Source organism: Ambystoma mexicanum, chromosome 6p (assembly GCF_040938575.1).
Source record: "Ambystoma mexicanum isolate Mex_15411 chromosome 6p, UKY_AmexF1_1, whole genome shotgun sequence".
Classification (NCBI taxonomy): domain Eukaryota; kingdom Metazoa; phylum Chordata; class Amphibia; order Caudata; family Ambystomatidae; genus Ambystoma; species Ambystoma mexicanum.
The window spans coordinates 1087508683-1087524477 of NC_090935.1; the positions used below are offsets into that span (position 1 = coordinate 1087508683).

Consider the following 15795-nt stretch of genomic DNA (forward strand, 5'->3'; position numbering starts at 1 on the left):
TTCTTGTCTCAAACTTTCATCCTATATCTCTTAACTTTTTTAGCTAAGCTTCTAGAGCATCTTGTGTACTCACAAATCTCAACATTCGTGTCTGATCTTTAACTTCTTCCTCCTACCCAGTCTGGCTTTCGTCCCGGTCACTCAACTGAAAGAGCTCTGACTTATGTGCTTAAGTCTCTTCTCACGGCTCGATATTCTAAACACTCTGCTGCTTGCGACACTTCTGGATCACTCTTTGCTTCTGAACTCTCTCTCCTCCTGTTTCTGTGGCTCTGTTCTATCATGGTTCTCATCTTACTTATCCAACCGTACCTTTGCTGTCTCATGGGGTGGGAACACCTCTTCTTCTTTTTCCCTTGACCACGGTGTTCCTCAAGGGTCAGTCATTGGTCCTTTTCTATTCTCCTTATACACTTCATTTCTTGCTCCTATAATTTCTTCTTTTGGACTATCACACCACTTTTACGCTGACAACACTCACCTGTGTCTATCCGTTTCGTCTTTTACGCCCGATATTCATTCTACTCTTTCAACTTGTCTTTCTGCTATTCAATCCTGGATGGCCTCCCATTTCCTTACTTTTAATGCTGGAAAGACTGAGGTCCTATTCTTTCCCGCTAACACGCTTGTTACAGTCTCCTCCCTCTTTTATTTCCTTTCCTCCCTCCAGCCTATCTATTACTCTCACTGTCCACAATCTTGGTCTCCATTTCGATTCTAACCTCTCCTTTGCCTACCATATTTCCCTAACATCTTGTGCCTGTCGATTTTCATCTCTACAATATTCGTAGAGTTCATCCTTTTCTCATTTTTCACGCCACCAAACTTCTTCATTCTTTGCTAATATTCTCTTGTTTATTCTACTGTTCTGTCACATTCTTTGGTCTTCCTTGTTCTCATCTTGCTCCTCTTAAATCAATCTCTCACTCGTCTATTCATTCATTCTGCCTTCTCGCCTACGGAGACTCGATCTCCTCTTCTCTTGCCTCACTTGGCTGGCTGTCTTTCCATTCTCAGCTTAAATTTAATTTACTTTGCTTAGTTTTTAAATCTCTGTATGGACTTGCCACCAGCTATCTTGCATCTCTCCTATCATTCTATTCTCCTCCCCGCTCTCTCCATTCTTCAGTTCTTTTTAAACTGAATGTTCCCTGTCCCCCCTGTGCTCAATTCCGCTTTCATTCTTTTCAACTCCTTGCTCCTCTTCATTGAAACAAGCTTCCCCTCTCTCTTTGTTCCATTACTTATTATTCTCTGTTCCGTCGTTCTTTGAAAAATTCACTTGCTTCAGTCCCCTGATTGATTGTCACTGGCAGTACTTGAACATTGATTTGCATTACTGATTTTATGTACCGATGACCTTTTCTCATGTAAATCGCTTTGGACAAAGGCGCTATATAAAGCAAAATAAAATTTCAAATACAAAATACAAATGTAATACCCTCATTAGAGAGTGATCATGAGATTACAAATCTAAAATGGAATATGACTAATAATCTGCTGAGCAAAAACAAGATTAAAATGCAAGGAACCGTTACTTAAAACAATGGCCAAAATAGATTCTACTGGTCTGAAGACAAACTCTCAAAATGTAATGTGGTATTAAAGGATACAGACTTAAAATCTCTTGAACATTACTGACAAAATTACTTTGAGTATAGTGACTTGTTACAACTATTTCGAGTTAGTCCAAATAATAATGACCAGAGAAAATATAAAACCTTGCACACATTTGATCCACTTGTAAAAAAAAAAAAAAAAAAGGAAATCTCTTCATAGACAAGAGAAGAAATTTACTCTTTCGCTATCTAAAGAACTAAGATGGTCTGCATTAAAATTGGTTAAAACGGGATACAAAAACTGGGTCCGATCACACAAATCAATGATGTTCCAAAATGATGGAGACCTAATGTTAAAAACAATCCATAATAAAAATTCTGTGCAGATTTGGGCTCTTATTAATAGTACAAATTCTGACTTACAAACTGTGGTACAAATCAACAGTGTCTCTGAAACCCAATGGGTGTCTCATTTTTCAAATTTATATGCCAGCCCAGTTACCATAATGAGGGCTCCTTCTCCAACTATAAGTGCACACTTCCATATGCAACATATTATATAAACAAATCTAGCCATTCAAGGGCACCCGGCCCTGATGGACTATCAAACTTGATGCTTAAACAATTTCCTGAAATATGGGTATCGATCCTTTTCAGCTTATTCTCTCAGATCCTAAACCAAAAATTGCCCAAATCCTGGCGACACTCAATTTTACTGGTATTCAAGAAGGGCGATCGACAAAATCCATCTAACTATAGACCGATCGCGCTTCGTGACACCCCAGGAAAAATGTTTGCTAGGATTATAATGAGAGACTAAATAAATGATAAAACTTTCAAAGAATCGGGACCCAAATCTAAAACGGGTTTGTTGCAGGTATGGGTACTGCCGTTGACATCACTGCTACCAATGCAATGAAATCTCTCTGTATATATCTCGAAGACAACCTTTATATCTAGCCTTTGTAGATTTCAGAACTGCATTTGACTCTATTGACCGATCGTTGCTATTAAAAAAACGGAAGAAGCTTCAATGCCCATCCTTCATAGTCACATTGATTGACCTGCTGCATTCTGACACCTCTATGCAAGTAAGATTAACCTTGGACGGCCTAATGTCAACTTTCTTCACGCACTGAGGCCTTAAGCAGGGGTGCATACTCGTTTCTACCCTTTTCAATCTTTTTATATTAGATTTGGGAGAAAGTTTTATCAACATAAACTCTGACGCTCCAAAGATGGGATCTCAGCAAATCCTGTGGTTACTCTATGCTGATGATCTCATTATACTGTCTAAAACGCAAGGAGGCCTTCAGTGGTTGATTGAAGGTCTAAGCTTGTATGCACAAACAAATCACATGTTAATTTAGAGAAAACCCAAGTAATGGAATGCATTTAATCCAAACGACGCCAGCAGCAATCATTCACATCGACTTTGCAAAAAATGGAGTTGTTGGTGACACCTTACTATAAGTATCTAGGCGTGATTATAAATGATCCGATTGAATGATGACTTGTATGTGGAAAATATAGAATGGAAGCTGTCCTCTGCTATCTTCCAAGCGAAAATAATACTCTATAAATTTGGGAAAAATTGACTTTTAGTTCAGTCATGATATATTACACCCAGAAAGCAGTTCCTATTATAACTATTGTGCCGAAACAAAATGGCTACCAGACAGATTATTCTGGGATAGGATTGAGGGACAATGTTGGCGACCGGTTTTTAATTTACCCAATTCCACCCCAGTCTCTTTGATGCGTTTTGAGATGGCTGCTCTTTCCTTATCTGCTGTCTATTCTTGGAAGCTATGCACATTGCTTAGAAAATGTATACAAGCAGCACAAACCTATGATCTTTTACACATTTTAGCATCATATCTTTTATAATCAACACATCCATTTCCATCAAAATTGAGACATTTTACCCTGAATGTTTTAGCCGATGCTGATATAACAATTGAGCTGCTGGTGACCAATCCATATCATGCTCAACTTAAACTTTACCAACAAGAGTGGATAACGACCCAAGGCAAATGTAATTCTTATATCGATTTTAATTCCGTACCTTTTGGTCACAAAAAATTGAGGGTAACGGCTGCTTACTTAACCAAATATCCGTCTCCACATTTTAGGATTCAGTAAATGAGATTCAGACTAATGGTATGGGACACAAAAGACATTCTTGCCAGACGTGGCCTTCTTTAAAAGGATAACGTATGTTGATTCTGTAAAAAGGAAGGAAACAAACTTTGCAACATCTGATAGTTGAATGTGCGACTTATCCCTGAGCCGAAAAAAACATTTCAAACATCTGTTCAATACTCCCCAGAGCTCGTCTATTGACGATGCTTGGTATGAAATATTTGGAGCTGAAAAACCCTCAATTACAATTGCTACTATTCAGTTTCTAGAATGACTGGAATTGAATGCTGCAGAACATGGTGCTGTAGTTGGGGTTAGTCAATAAAAGAAAATGTACTAGTACATACATGCCAACCCTCCCGATTTAGGCGGGAGACTCCTGATTTTTAAGTGAAAAATATTGCTATTTTTCATGGTCTCCCGCCTAAAATAACTGTAGCCCCAATGCATTCCTATGGGGAAATATTGATCTCCCGATTTCCTTGTGGAAATCTCCCTCTCAGGTGCATCTGAATGTTGGCATGTATGCTAGTAGTAGTAGTAGGGTTTCCAAGTGATTAAACAACACAAATAAGTAACATGTATAAGAACTGCTTATGTATGATCTGAACAAACTGTACATGTGAAGAAAGTGGATAGTGAGATTAAATGTTAGCTTGAATTATGTGATGAGACAAATTGAATTTAGTAACTTTTTTATCTACAGAATTGTGTACTGAAATTATACATTTTATGTGTTCTCTGTTAGTAAATGACTATAAGAATTTTAAAAATATGGGAATGTTGATAAATTTAGCATAATTTGCTCTGTTATTAAATAAGTATTACGTTGTTTTCCCTTTTAGATGTATTGTGTATTGTATGCTTCTAAAATATGAAATTATATATGAAATGTATATGAAATTATAAAAATGTAATGTGTACAAATTTGAATTGTGAATTGAAAGGTTGTTTTATCAGCCAAACAATCATTTAAAAAAAAATAAAAAATAAACTGGTTATTTAAGCTCTTGAGCCCCAAGTTCTCACGGAAATGGGACACCGTCCCTTCCTATAGAGAATTGAGTCCCGCTCTAAAAATAGTGTGCATGTTTTACTCACTCGTGTATTCTCGACTGACATACTTATGACAACTTGTAATTTTGGCACACCAGATAGCTTTTGTTGTTTTGACAGCGGATTCTGGGTTGCAGCGCACTGCGGGGCGGCGGGGGGAGGGACTTGGAAATTACTCTGTTAAATGGCGCAGTCATTTAAACTCGGGTTTCCACAATATATTGGCTCTCGAGACCCCAAACGGTCAGGAAAGACCGCCTCTGACGTGGAAGCCTGCCCATAACGAAGACGTCACGACGAAGCGAGGCAGTAGTAGACCCATAACATGAATCAATGCATGTGGCCATCTTAGACGTATGCTCCGATTTCTTTATAGCCAACAAGTCATGCGCGCAATTAAATCTACCTCAGGGAAAGGGTTTATTGTGTCCTTCATGGGATGACAAAACCGCGAGATTTTGGTGCGTTAAGGTTGCTATAACAATGGAATATGAATGGAAGTCACGCCGATGTATTATGTACAATTGGGTGGTTTAAAGGAGATTACAGAAATTATCCTTTAACACGTGGCTGATTAGTGCGGGATGGCACAAGTAGCGTCACCGAGAAGAGAACTTTATTGTGTGGGTCACAAGTGACCGTCTACCCTTAGTACAAGTAGGGCCGAGACCAGTATTTGCGTGTGGCCACTCCAGCACTTGGGTCTCTGGCAGTCACTAAATGCTCCGAATTAGGCAGTGCTCTGGTGTCGCCTCCCTTTTTTGTCCTTGTATGGAAACGGCCATCTTAAAGTGGAGTAACCTGAGTTCAGTCTACCCAGAACCAACGCATGCCACCACGTTTCCTATTTGCACTTCTAGGAAATATCAAAAAACGTGTTTTAGGCTCAATGAAAAGTGTTATTATCGTCGATAGTAATAATAGAGTTAGTAATGATATCACAGATTTTAAAAGTTAGCTGCGCTGGCGAGCAGACAATCTGCTGTGCGCTTGCTGCCGTTGTAACATCAAGCTGCTCTTGAGAGGTTGCTTTTGGTGGCCGTATTCCTCTTGGTTTGTTTGTTAACTGAACTAGAGCGGAGACAAACCGCCGCGCTGCAAGATGGCGGTCAGTGGAGGTCACTGACAGCGGAGGGGGCGGTGCGGGAAGTGCAGGGGAGGGATGTCTGTCTTTGGTGCTGCCTGCTACGCGTTACGGTGTTGTGGGTGTGACCCGTGTGGGTTTGTGTTTATGTGTAGTGTTGTCCTTGCTGGCGCGCAATGTCAGCATTGCGTTGCTGCTGTTTCGTTTCGTGGTGGGTAATTGACTGCACAGGCTAGTTCCTCGTGTGTGGTGTTACTTGTAGCCTGGACGTCGTTTTTTGGATGTTTGTTGGAGAGGTGCCTCCCCTGCCACTATAGCATTGGCCCTTCCTGGGCACAGGAGCCAAGCGGAGCCTCTGCTCGCCATACCGCAGTCGCCCTGCCAGGCACAATGGGTGAGCAGGAGCTACATCATGCCGCCCCCATCATCCCAGGTATGTCGGTGACCTCCGGGCACTCCGCACACATTTGGACAGAAGACGTGATTGATGTGTAGCAGAGGGACACAAGTCCGATTTTATTTATCGGATGGAACTCGGGGAGTTTGATGGGGCAGTCGTACTTTTATTTGAAGCTGCTTGAGTGGACCCTCTTGCAAATTCCGGTTATGAAAAAACGTTAATATACAGTTGTAGCATTTGATTTTGTGCCCTCCCCTAGAGTTGTCGTTTTAGAGTCTTATACCACTTTCACAATCTTCCCCGAAAGCAAAGCGCTCTGCCGGCTTATGCTGTAAAAGCGCCTTTGCCGCTTGCATACCCCAACACGCACTGGAATTCTTATTGCACTTTATTAAATTGAAACTTTTTTCAAAGTATGTTGACTGTTACTCTAATAAATAAAATTGTTACACTGAGGAGTTACGCGCTTGTTCTTAACATCTCTGTTTTCCCCTTGCATGCAAAGTGCTGAATCCTATCCCGGCCGACTTAACAGATGTTGTTAAGCTTTTGTGTAAGCATGGGATGGGCATTACTCTGGCATTGCCTTAATGCTACTCAGGGGCGTTGCTAGAGGGGGCCCAAGGGGGCTATAGCCCCTGATCTTTTGGTTGTAGCCCCGGATAGAATCTCAGGAGCTACAGCCAAAAGACTAGCTAGCCCCCGGTCCCAACAGTTCCGCCATCAACTTAGCCCCGGGTCTTTTCCAGACCTAGCAACTCCCCTGATGCTACTATCTTGACATAAGATGGCGACAGCTGGCTAATGGCCTCAGTACATGGGCATATGATGCTAGTGCCTGACAAATGTCTATGTAATACCTACTCACAAATCAGTTATGTGCAAGGAACAGAAGTGAGGACACACGTATTGCTTATACGTTAAGTGGTTGAAGGAACGCTTGGTTAAGACCATTTTATTAGACGAGGAGCTCATTTACAACTCCAATTAAACCATCACTTCTCTGAAGACTGGTTAGGAATAACACTGGCAGTATGACAGAGCTACCTGCACGTGATCCAGAGAGGCTTCGTTTTGAGCAGAGGGGAGCAGTTAGCATAGCTATCAACCTTTCACCGTCCCTGGGTGGCCGAAAACACGATTTTTTTTTTTATTTTTTATTTGGCGGGTAAAAGGCCATTGATTGCAATGGGCGTGTAGGGAGCTTGGCGGGTGAGAGAGCTGCTTAAATTGCAGGTGACACCATAGTTGAGAGGTATGAGTTAGTGGGTGGGAATGGCCATAGAGGTTGATATGGCCATGCACGCTCAATCGGTGGATAAAAAGCAATATTCACTAGCTTTGTGACCCCCTCCTCACATCTCATCTAGCTGTACTCAAATGCAGTAGTTAAAGCACCACTTAATGGCCAACACCAAAAACAGTCTTTAACTTTGTTGCTGCCAGCCAATGTCTGCGAGCAACTGGAGGATACATGCTGTCTGAAATTCTGTACATTTCCGCAGCCTATAGAAAGGTAGCACTGCAAGGAGTAGAGAAATATGTCTAAAAGACATCTTTTTGTTTTGATGCTTGTCTCCAACTCTTGTCAACCCTAGCAGGTGTAAAAGGCAACAAGACAGACACCTTAGTTACAGAGGCACAACAGGCATTCAGAGATGCAACTAAGATTTCTGCTAATTTTAGACCCTTTTAAAGATACTTTTTTTTTTTTTTTTTTGCTAGGTGCTCAGATCAAACAACCGTTCGTTCTTTGAAAACCTGCTCTTCTGACTTCCTAAGCTCACTTGATACATCTTGCTGCAAAAAAATAGGTTTGACTGTATTTTCTTTGAAGTTATTACATTCTTCAATACGTCCTGTGAAGCCAACTTCTCTCCGAAGCTATAGCCTGAGTAGGCCTCCTTCCTAAATGGAAGCCTCATGAGTCTTCTCAGACGCAGCCTGCGCCTCCCCCACCACCACCCACTGCGCAGTCACTCGGGGCTCGTGCACTGCCCCCACACTATACATTATTTTCAACCTCCCTCTTTTCAATGATCTTGACTATCGTAACATAGCGTCTACTAACTATGCTGACGACACTCCGGTACTTCTCCCCCTGACCGGTTTATAAGAACAAGACACTGCAGCACTAACCAAAATCTACACAACTATCCAAACCTGGATGGCAGCCAATGGCCTCTGCCTAAATGGTGATAAAACTGAGATCCTCATAGTTTGCACCAGGGAAACATTCAATAAGCTTCCTACTCAGTACAATACCTTCACCATAGATAACACCATCATCACAGTCTCAGCAGAAATCAAGATCCTGGGAGTATACCTCGACGCCTCACTGTCCTTGACACCGCAGGTCAATGCTATAGCCTCTTCGGCCGCACTCGCCACCAAGGTGATCAATGCTGTTAAGCCCTTCCTCTCCATGAAAAACTGCCTATCCATTGCCAGAGCCACAGTAGGTACCAAACTGGACTACTGCAATGCCCTACTCTCGGGCTCCTTGGCCAAAAACCTCAATAAACTACAGGTCACGCAGAATAACGCCCTCAGGTCAGCCCTAAGCATTCTGAAAAGGGACCACATCACTCAGGCCAGGAAAGAAGCTCACTGGCTACCAGTAAAAGAATGTATACTCTTTAAAACTCTGCCCATCACGCATAGGTGCCTCTCCACCGAGGCCCCACCCTACTTATCTGAAAGAATCACATTCAACTCCTCAAACAGACCCATTAGAGCACACCCGACTAACCAGATCTACGTCTGAGCCTTCAAAAGAGTGAAAGCTGGAGGCTCCAGCTTCCAACACCTGGCTCCCAAAAACTGGAACGCCCTACCCGCCACACTCAGAAATGAAAGTTCTTACACTGCCTTCTGTAAAATGCTGAAAACTACACTGTTCCGCTAGAACCAACCATCATGCATAGTTATGCTGCCTAGTGACAGCTCAATATGCATGCTCTATACGTCCTATGCCTGTCATCTATTCTGCTTAAATTTGTTGATATGCCTGCCTACCAACTGAATTAGATGCTACTTATATGTATGCCTGCCAAGTGAACAAGCTGTAACAGGGCCACAATGTCTCAGGGCAGTTGTGCGCTTTATAAATGCAAATAAATATAATCCTCCTTATTTCGGTGTAACTGATTATCTGGAGTAACCACTTAATCCTTAAATGCTTGTACCAAAGAGATATTAACTCAATAAACACGTTTAAGGATATTATGTGCTTTCCAATATGTACATGTGCACCCTTTAGGTAGATGAGTTAGAATCTTGAGTATAGCCAACGATCTGATTATTTTTAAATACCAGTCTTATTTGAAAAGCTTTACTTTTGACATATCCTTCATCCAGGGTCTGTTTTATGGCACCTTATGCAGCTCGGAAACCATCGACATAAGCAGCACCTTGCTTTTCTATTTCATCGATCTTCCCTGCGGTGGTATTCTGCGTTATTTACACACATCAGCTAGTTCTTGAACCCTGAGCTCGACAACATTGGGTTAGATGTACCTAATAAAAAACACAACAAAGGGGGTTCTGGGAGTCTCTCTACCGACACAAACATAGCCCATTGACCTGTTCTTGGGTGGATGGCCCCTGGGAGAGTCTCAACCAAGTCTTTAGCTCACTGTCCCTTTCACAGAAGAAATCCCTGCATATCATTCTTTGTCCTGCCCAGCGGCAGTCCAGCACCGAAGTGCTAGGCAATTCTCCTCTTCAAGCGCTGACCCAACTGAAGGGATTCAACAACTTATTGTACCGATCCTGGAAGAAGCAAGTGCAGAGGGACACATAAGTCTGAAAGAATATGAATTCCTCCATCCCAAATCTACAAGAAAACCAGCGTTTACGCCCTTCCGAAAGGTGCATAAGGGTAGAATACCTCCACCTGGAAGACCTATAGTATCTGGAATCGGATCCATCTTGGAACCCCTCTCACAATTCATGGACTACTTCCTGGGAACCGAAGTACGCAAAATGAAATCATATCTTAAGGACACTACGGCTGTTCTACATCTTATCAAGGACCAACCGTTCAACCATGACTCGCAAATTCTGGTCACTCTAGACATAGAGTCCCTCTATATGAAAATACTGCAAATGGCAACCTTACAAGTTGTTGGGAAATAAATCTCCACCCATGGAGGCGCCAGTGACTTTGGTGATGCAACTGGCAGAGATTGCCTCGGCCAAGAGCGTTTTCATATATGAAGACTTATTCTTCAAACAAATCTCAGGCACTGTGATGGGTGCAACGTTTGCACCCTGCCTGGCCAACTTATATGTGGCAGATTTCGAGGACCGGACCATGCATGACATAAACAACCCATGGACAACAAAAATAGAAATGTGGTCTCGATATATAGACGACGTCCTTATAATGTTTAACGGCAATGAAGAAGACCTTGTAAACTTTGACATGGTTGAACGCTCAAAACAGATACCTCACCTTCTCTGAAACTCACAGCAAGGAATCAATACACTTCCTAGACTTGCAACTTGAGACAAGGGACGGAATGATTATCAGTAAAGTGTTCAACAAACCAACTGAACGCAATGCCCTATTACTCTTTGAAAGTTACCACCCTTCAAGTCTCGGACATGATTTACCATTCAGGCAATTCCTCCGCTACCGCCGAAACTGCACAAACACAGTTGACTATACCAATCAATCAGGTGGCTTGGCTGAAAAATGTAAAGCCCGGGGATACCCCAAATGCACCATCAGACAAGCCCATAATATCCCACTGGACATAACTCTGGAACAACAACACACTGACTTAGACAAAATCACAGCAGTTCTGAGTTTTTCACCTATGGTGAATCGCCTGAAAAAGGAAATCCTAAAACTGTGGCCCATTCTCAGCGTTGGCGAAACAACAATGGAAAAACCACGGTTCGCAATGAAGAGGAGAAGGAATCTACGAGATACATTGATTCAAACATACAAAGAACCAAGGGATCATACACAGACCATGCTGTGGAACCAACCTCCTCCAATGGGACACACACCATGTGCACAATGCAGTGCCTGTCCAAACACAACCAGACCTAAAACCATTGACATTGGCTGGAACTACTCATGGACCCAAAATACACTGACAAACTGCAATAGCAGTAATGTCATATAACTAATCACATGTCCTTGTGGGCTACGGTATGTAGGTATGACCACTCGACCCATCAAAACACGGTTAGCAGAACATAGATCGTGCATTCTCACCAAGAAAGTGACCGCCCCAATGGTAGAAAATTTCCTGCCCAACAAACATGGCCCCACTGATTTCACGTGGACTATAAGCTTGTAACAGTCGTCTGACACTTTACAGCTATTCATTGCCACAGAACGGTTTATGGTAGAATGTTTTATTTGTGCATTGCTGAAATATAATACATGTGAGAAAGAAGCTACATGTTACTTATATTTAAGTACAAAACTATTTTTATGCAACCCATTTTTATTTGCATATTAGCTTTTTAAAATCCAAACTGATTCTACATTGATTAGATGGATCAGCAAATGGAAGATTGCTTATATTGGATTAAGCAAGGAGCTAGGTATTAAAGAAGATGACAGCCATGCTTTGTAAGTAATAAAATACCCCCTACCATACATAAAAATGATATTCCAGGTCACCTCGGAGTTCTGTGACCTTATAAAGCAACTCTGTCTTCGGCCTCGTTCCATTATTTGGTCACCGAATTTTGGCTTCGAATAAGTATTCAGCCAAATGTTGGCTGAAAAACAGCTGTTTGGCTTTGGCCAAATACTTCCTGGAATACTTGCTCGAAGCCGAAGTCCCCTTTATATGATTAGCTATCTCTGGCTGTGTTTGAGAGAGATAGCTAACCATAGAAAGCAGAGACAGGCTGTAGAAATCAAATAAGGTATTTTCCTATTGGTTGCTGCTGCCTGCCCCGCGGCTGAAAGGTAAGCCACCTCTCCAAACCTGTCTCTAGAGCGTTGCTGGGGTGTGGCCCAGCAGCCCCCTTTGCACCCTTTTTAAAGAGAAACAATAACCCAGCACCATCAGACACTGAGAAACAATAACCCAGCACCATCAGACACTGCTGGGGCAATGCCCCGTGGGACACGCCCAATTGTTGCAGAGAAAGGGGTGGAAATCACCTGGCCCTGGGTCCGTCCCAGCTCATTTTCAAAAGAAAATGTAGGTAATGCGGGGGCTCCAGGCCAAGACTCAGCAAGACTTTGCTTGGGAGTGGGGGTCGCTTGGCCTTACCCTGGTTACTCCCCAACTCAATACAAAATAAATTAAAAGCAGCAGCAGGGGCTCCTAGGGCAAGACCCATCAACACCTTCAATTGTTGCTGTTGGGTTGCTGGGCCTTGCCCTGGTGCCCCCAGGTAATTATGAAAAAATGCACCAGCTGGTGCAAGGCCTAAGGACCCCTGTTGTACAGAGTTTTAAAATACAAAACAACATGGGGGAAGTGGATACCAGGGCAAGGCCCTGAGACCACCCCTGCAACAATTGGGTGTGTAGTGGTTGCCAGGCCCCATCATGTTTTAACTTTTAAAACTATTTGACTCTCCATTCTGCTCCGGCCAAATACTTGGACCAACTATTCAGTATTCGGTCGAATAGTAAATTCACTATTCGGTACAGCCCTACTTGCAATATCCTTATATATGGTAAAATACCCCCTTATACGTTATATCACTAGGAGTTTACCAAAAAATTAGAACTCATTTTAAACCTCACAAAGGACAGCATATTCCCATCCTTGTTGTTGGACCAGAACACTATTTTTTCATTGAGGCAGCACTTTCTCTTTAGTGGCTAGTTATAGTGGTTAGTTATAGCATACGCTTCGGAACACAATGCATGAAAGGTAAAGGGCGCGTAGTTGCTTACATTACTGGGTAAAGCTGAGGAAAATATAGGAGTTTGCAATTAATGTTAAGTGAACTCCTTTGTGTCTAAAAGTTAATTCAGTAGTTTTGCTTTACTGCTTCTATTCAGTTATTTCCTAAAATACTAACATTACTTAATGCCTTTCTCCTTCGACAATGTTACCATTTGTAAATTCGACAAAACGTGTTTATTTTGACCCTGTTTGGATTTTTAAAAAAATAGCAGTCTTTGAAAAAATAGCAGACTTGACAGTTGAGTATGCCCTGCTCCAAGATCAGAATGTATACATTTTCATTTTGCTACATTGGAAATAATTCACTTTGCTTCAAAATGGCTTGCTTTGATGCGTCTAGATCAATGTAAATGTTAGTTTCTGCTATGTTAACACAGACCAATGGTCGTGCTACCTAGGGCTTTAAATGAGCTGGGGCTCAGCCCTGGCAGTCTCCCAATACCCCAATCGAGCAGGGGCTCACACTACCTCCGACAGCGCCCTTTTTTTTTCTTTCCATGTAGGGGATTCGAACCAGCGCCCTGCCGGTCACAATTTCACTGTGCTGTATCGTAGGTGTTGGATTTCGTTTGTTTCATTCAATGGACTGTGTCAAGCAGTCTATTGAAAGAAACAAAATAAATTGTGCACCTATGAATTGGCACAGTGCAATCCAACAACGGTTTATCAGCAGTGGGGCTCGGGTTCGAATTCCAAGTGTGGGACAATAACAAAAAAAGGTAACCCGACACATTTTCTTTTTTATTGTCCTGTGCTGGGCACACTTCAGGCCACACCACCATGTAGCCCTCGACCCCAGTTGCATCCCCCCTCGAATTATTTGTGTGTGTTTCGAACGATGTTCAAAGAAGGAACCGACAGAGACGCACGTTCTGCTTCTAAATCAACCAAGTGTGCATTCAGCCATTTAAGACCTTTTAATTTAATTATGCGCTGGTATATCACTGCAGCTAAGACTTTACCTTTCAGAAGGCCTCCCCAGAAAGCTAACGTATGTCCTCGAACTCGGGGGATGAATTTTGGATGGAGAGGTGCAGGTAGTGGGTGTGAATGGCCATAGGATCGCATCGCCATGGGTGGGGTAAATCAAACACCCACAGGCTGTGCGTCATTCCTCACCACCCATCTTCACTTTCCGTTACAATACTTTCGACTTGCTGGCCATTCTGCCCCTTCACTCTAGTGGCCATGAACCACCTGAGTTGTTCTCACTGAGAAACTAGGAGACACGAAATACCCTTTGTGCGCACAAGCAACAATACAAAATCATTTTCACAAGGCCATCTCAAAGGTTTCTGGCGCCCAGACACATTTGAGACCCCTCTTTAAAACCATGCAAATTAAGACCTTCAAGAATATATCGGTTTGCCACTTTCCTCACTCCCGCCCCCCTCATCCCAACACATAACTTGATATTACTCTGGCAGTGATCAAAATAAGCATGATGGGATCTCCTTCACCCCAACTCCTTTTATCTGTGCTAGGATTATGGAAATGAGTAAGTGGCATTTCAAGGGCAACATTAGCAGTCCACGATGGGGGTACTTGTGTTCTAGCACAGACGGAACACATTTTAACAATAGCAGCTATAGGAAAAATATAGTATAGGTGCGCATGACACAGATCACTCGCTGTATGGAAAAGGTGCCCATACCACCCTAGCATAGACAAAGGACTCGGATTAGCAGCTCACAGATTGTACAGATGCTTAAGCATGGACGTTGGAGGCAGACTGGAAGCAACAAGGAACGTACTCGTAAGATAACATTTCTAGAAAATACAGTATAGGAGTTACCAGGAAGGTGGCCATTCCAAACGTAGACTGACATTAGAAGAGGGCTGGGGTTTTTAAGTGATTTTTGCCATGAGTGAGCCAAGAAAGAAATTACATTGTAGTGTGTAGTATATGAATGATAACTAAAATAATATTTGAAGCAATACAATAGCCAATTAACCAATGACTACGGATTTTTGAAGAGCTTACCCAGTGAGTAAATCACTCTAAATTACTGAAAACTTTGAAATATTTAAGGAATGGAAATTATGAATGGTTAGTCCCTGAGATTAAGGGCCTGGTTCACATAACGTTTTCCTATGGGATTGTGCCAATTCACTTCTGTGAATCAGGCCCTGAGTGTGTTGCCTATGAACACACACTTTGGTTAATGGTGAAGCCGTTGGCTCTATTGTTTACCATTCCTTGCCATATAGCAAAGTGCAATTATTTGTCACTGAAGTTCATGAACTAAAATAATGTCATATATTATAGGCCTGCCATGGAAAGTACACAAATCACTTGATTAATGAACACAGCAACGTATTTAAAACATTATCTTGGGAACCTGTTTGGCAACAGGAGCATGATTGTCTCTTTATTTCTCCATCAATAATAGAAGTCCACATGTGCCATCCCTAATTCATACCATGTTGAAGATTTAACTTCACCAAATACAACGAAAAACGAACCGTGTGATAAGGCTACCTTGTTAGTCATTGTTTGACATAGACTTGGATTGCTACTCATGACATGAAGAACAGTTGAAATTCTAGAAAAAAGCCAGGAGTGTGTTTTATATAAAGTCACCAGTGGGCTTTGACATCTGGCTAGCTCTCTCTTTTCTAGGAACACTCCTACTCAAATGGCCTAGATAA

The 15795-nt window shown here is 42.2% G+C and overlaps 1 protein-coding gene across 13 annotated transcripts in view; it reads left to right on the forward strand.

The window, feature by feature from the left end:
* CDC14B (cell division cycle 14B) overlaps nt 1-15795 on the forward strand; it is a 1298523-nt gene that overhangs the window by 351934 nt on the left and 930794 nt on the right. Inside the window, exon 1 of one of the 13 annotated variants that reach the window (XM_069625684.1) lies at nt 5955-6277. The exons of 11 other annotated variants lie outside the window; for them this stretch is intronic. In XM_069625684.1, the coding sequence (XP_069481785.1) occupies nt 6235-6277 (43 nt within the window). In that variant the 5' untranslated portion in view covers nt 5955-6234. Of the gene's footprint in view, nt 1-5954; nt 6278-15795 lie in introns of those variants that run through there. One more of the 13 variants, XM_069625681.1, reaches the window with a different exon arrangement.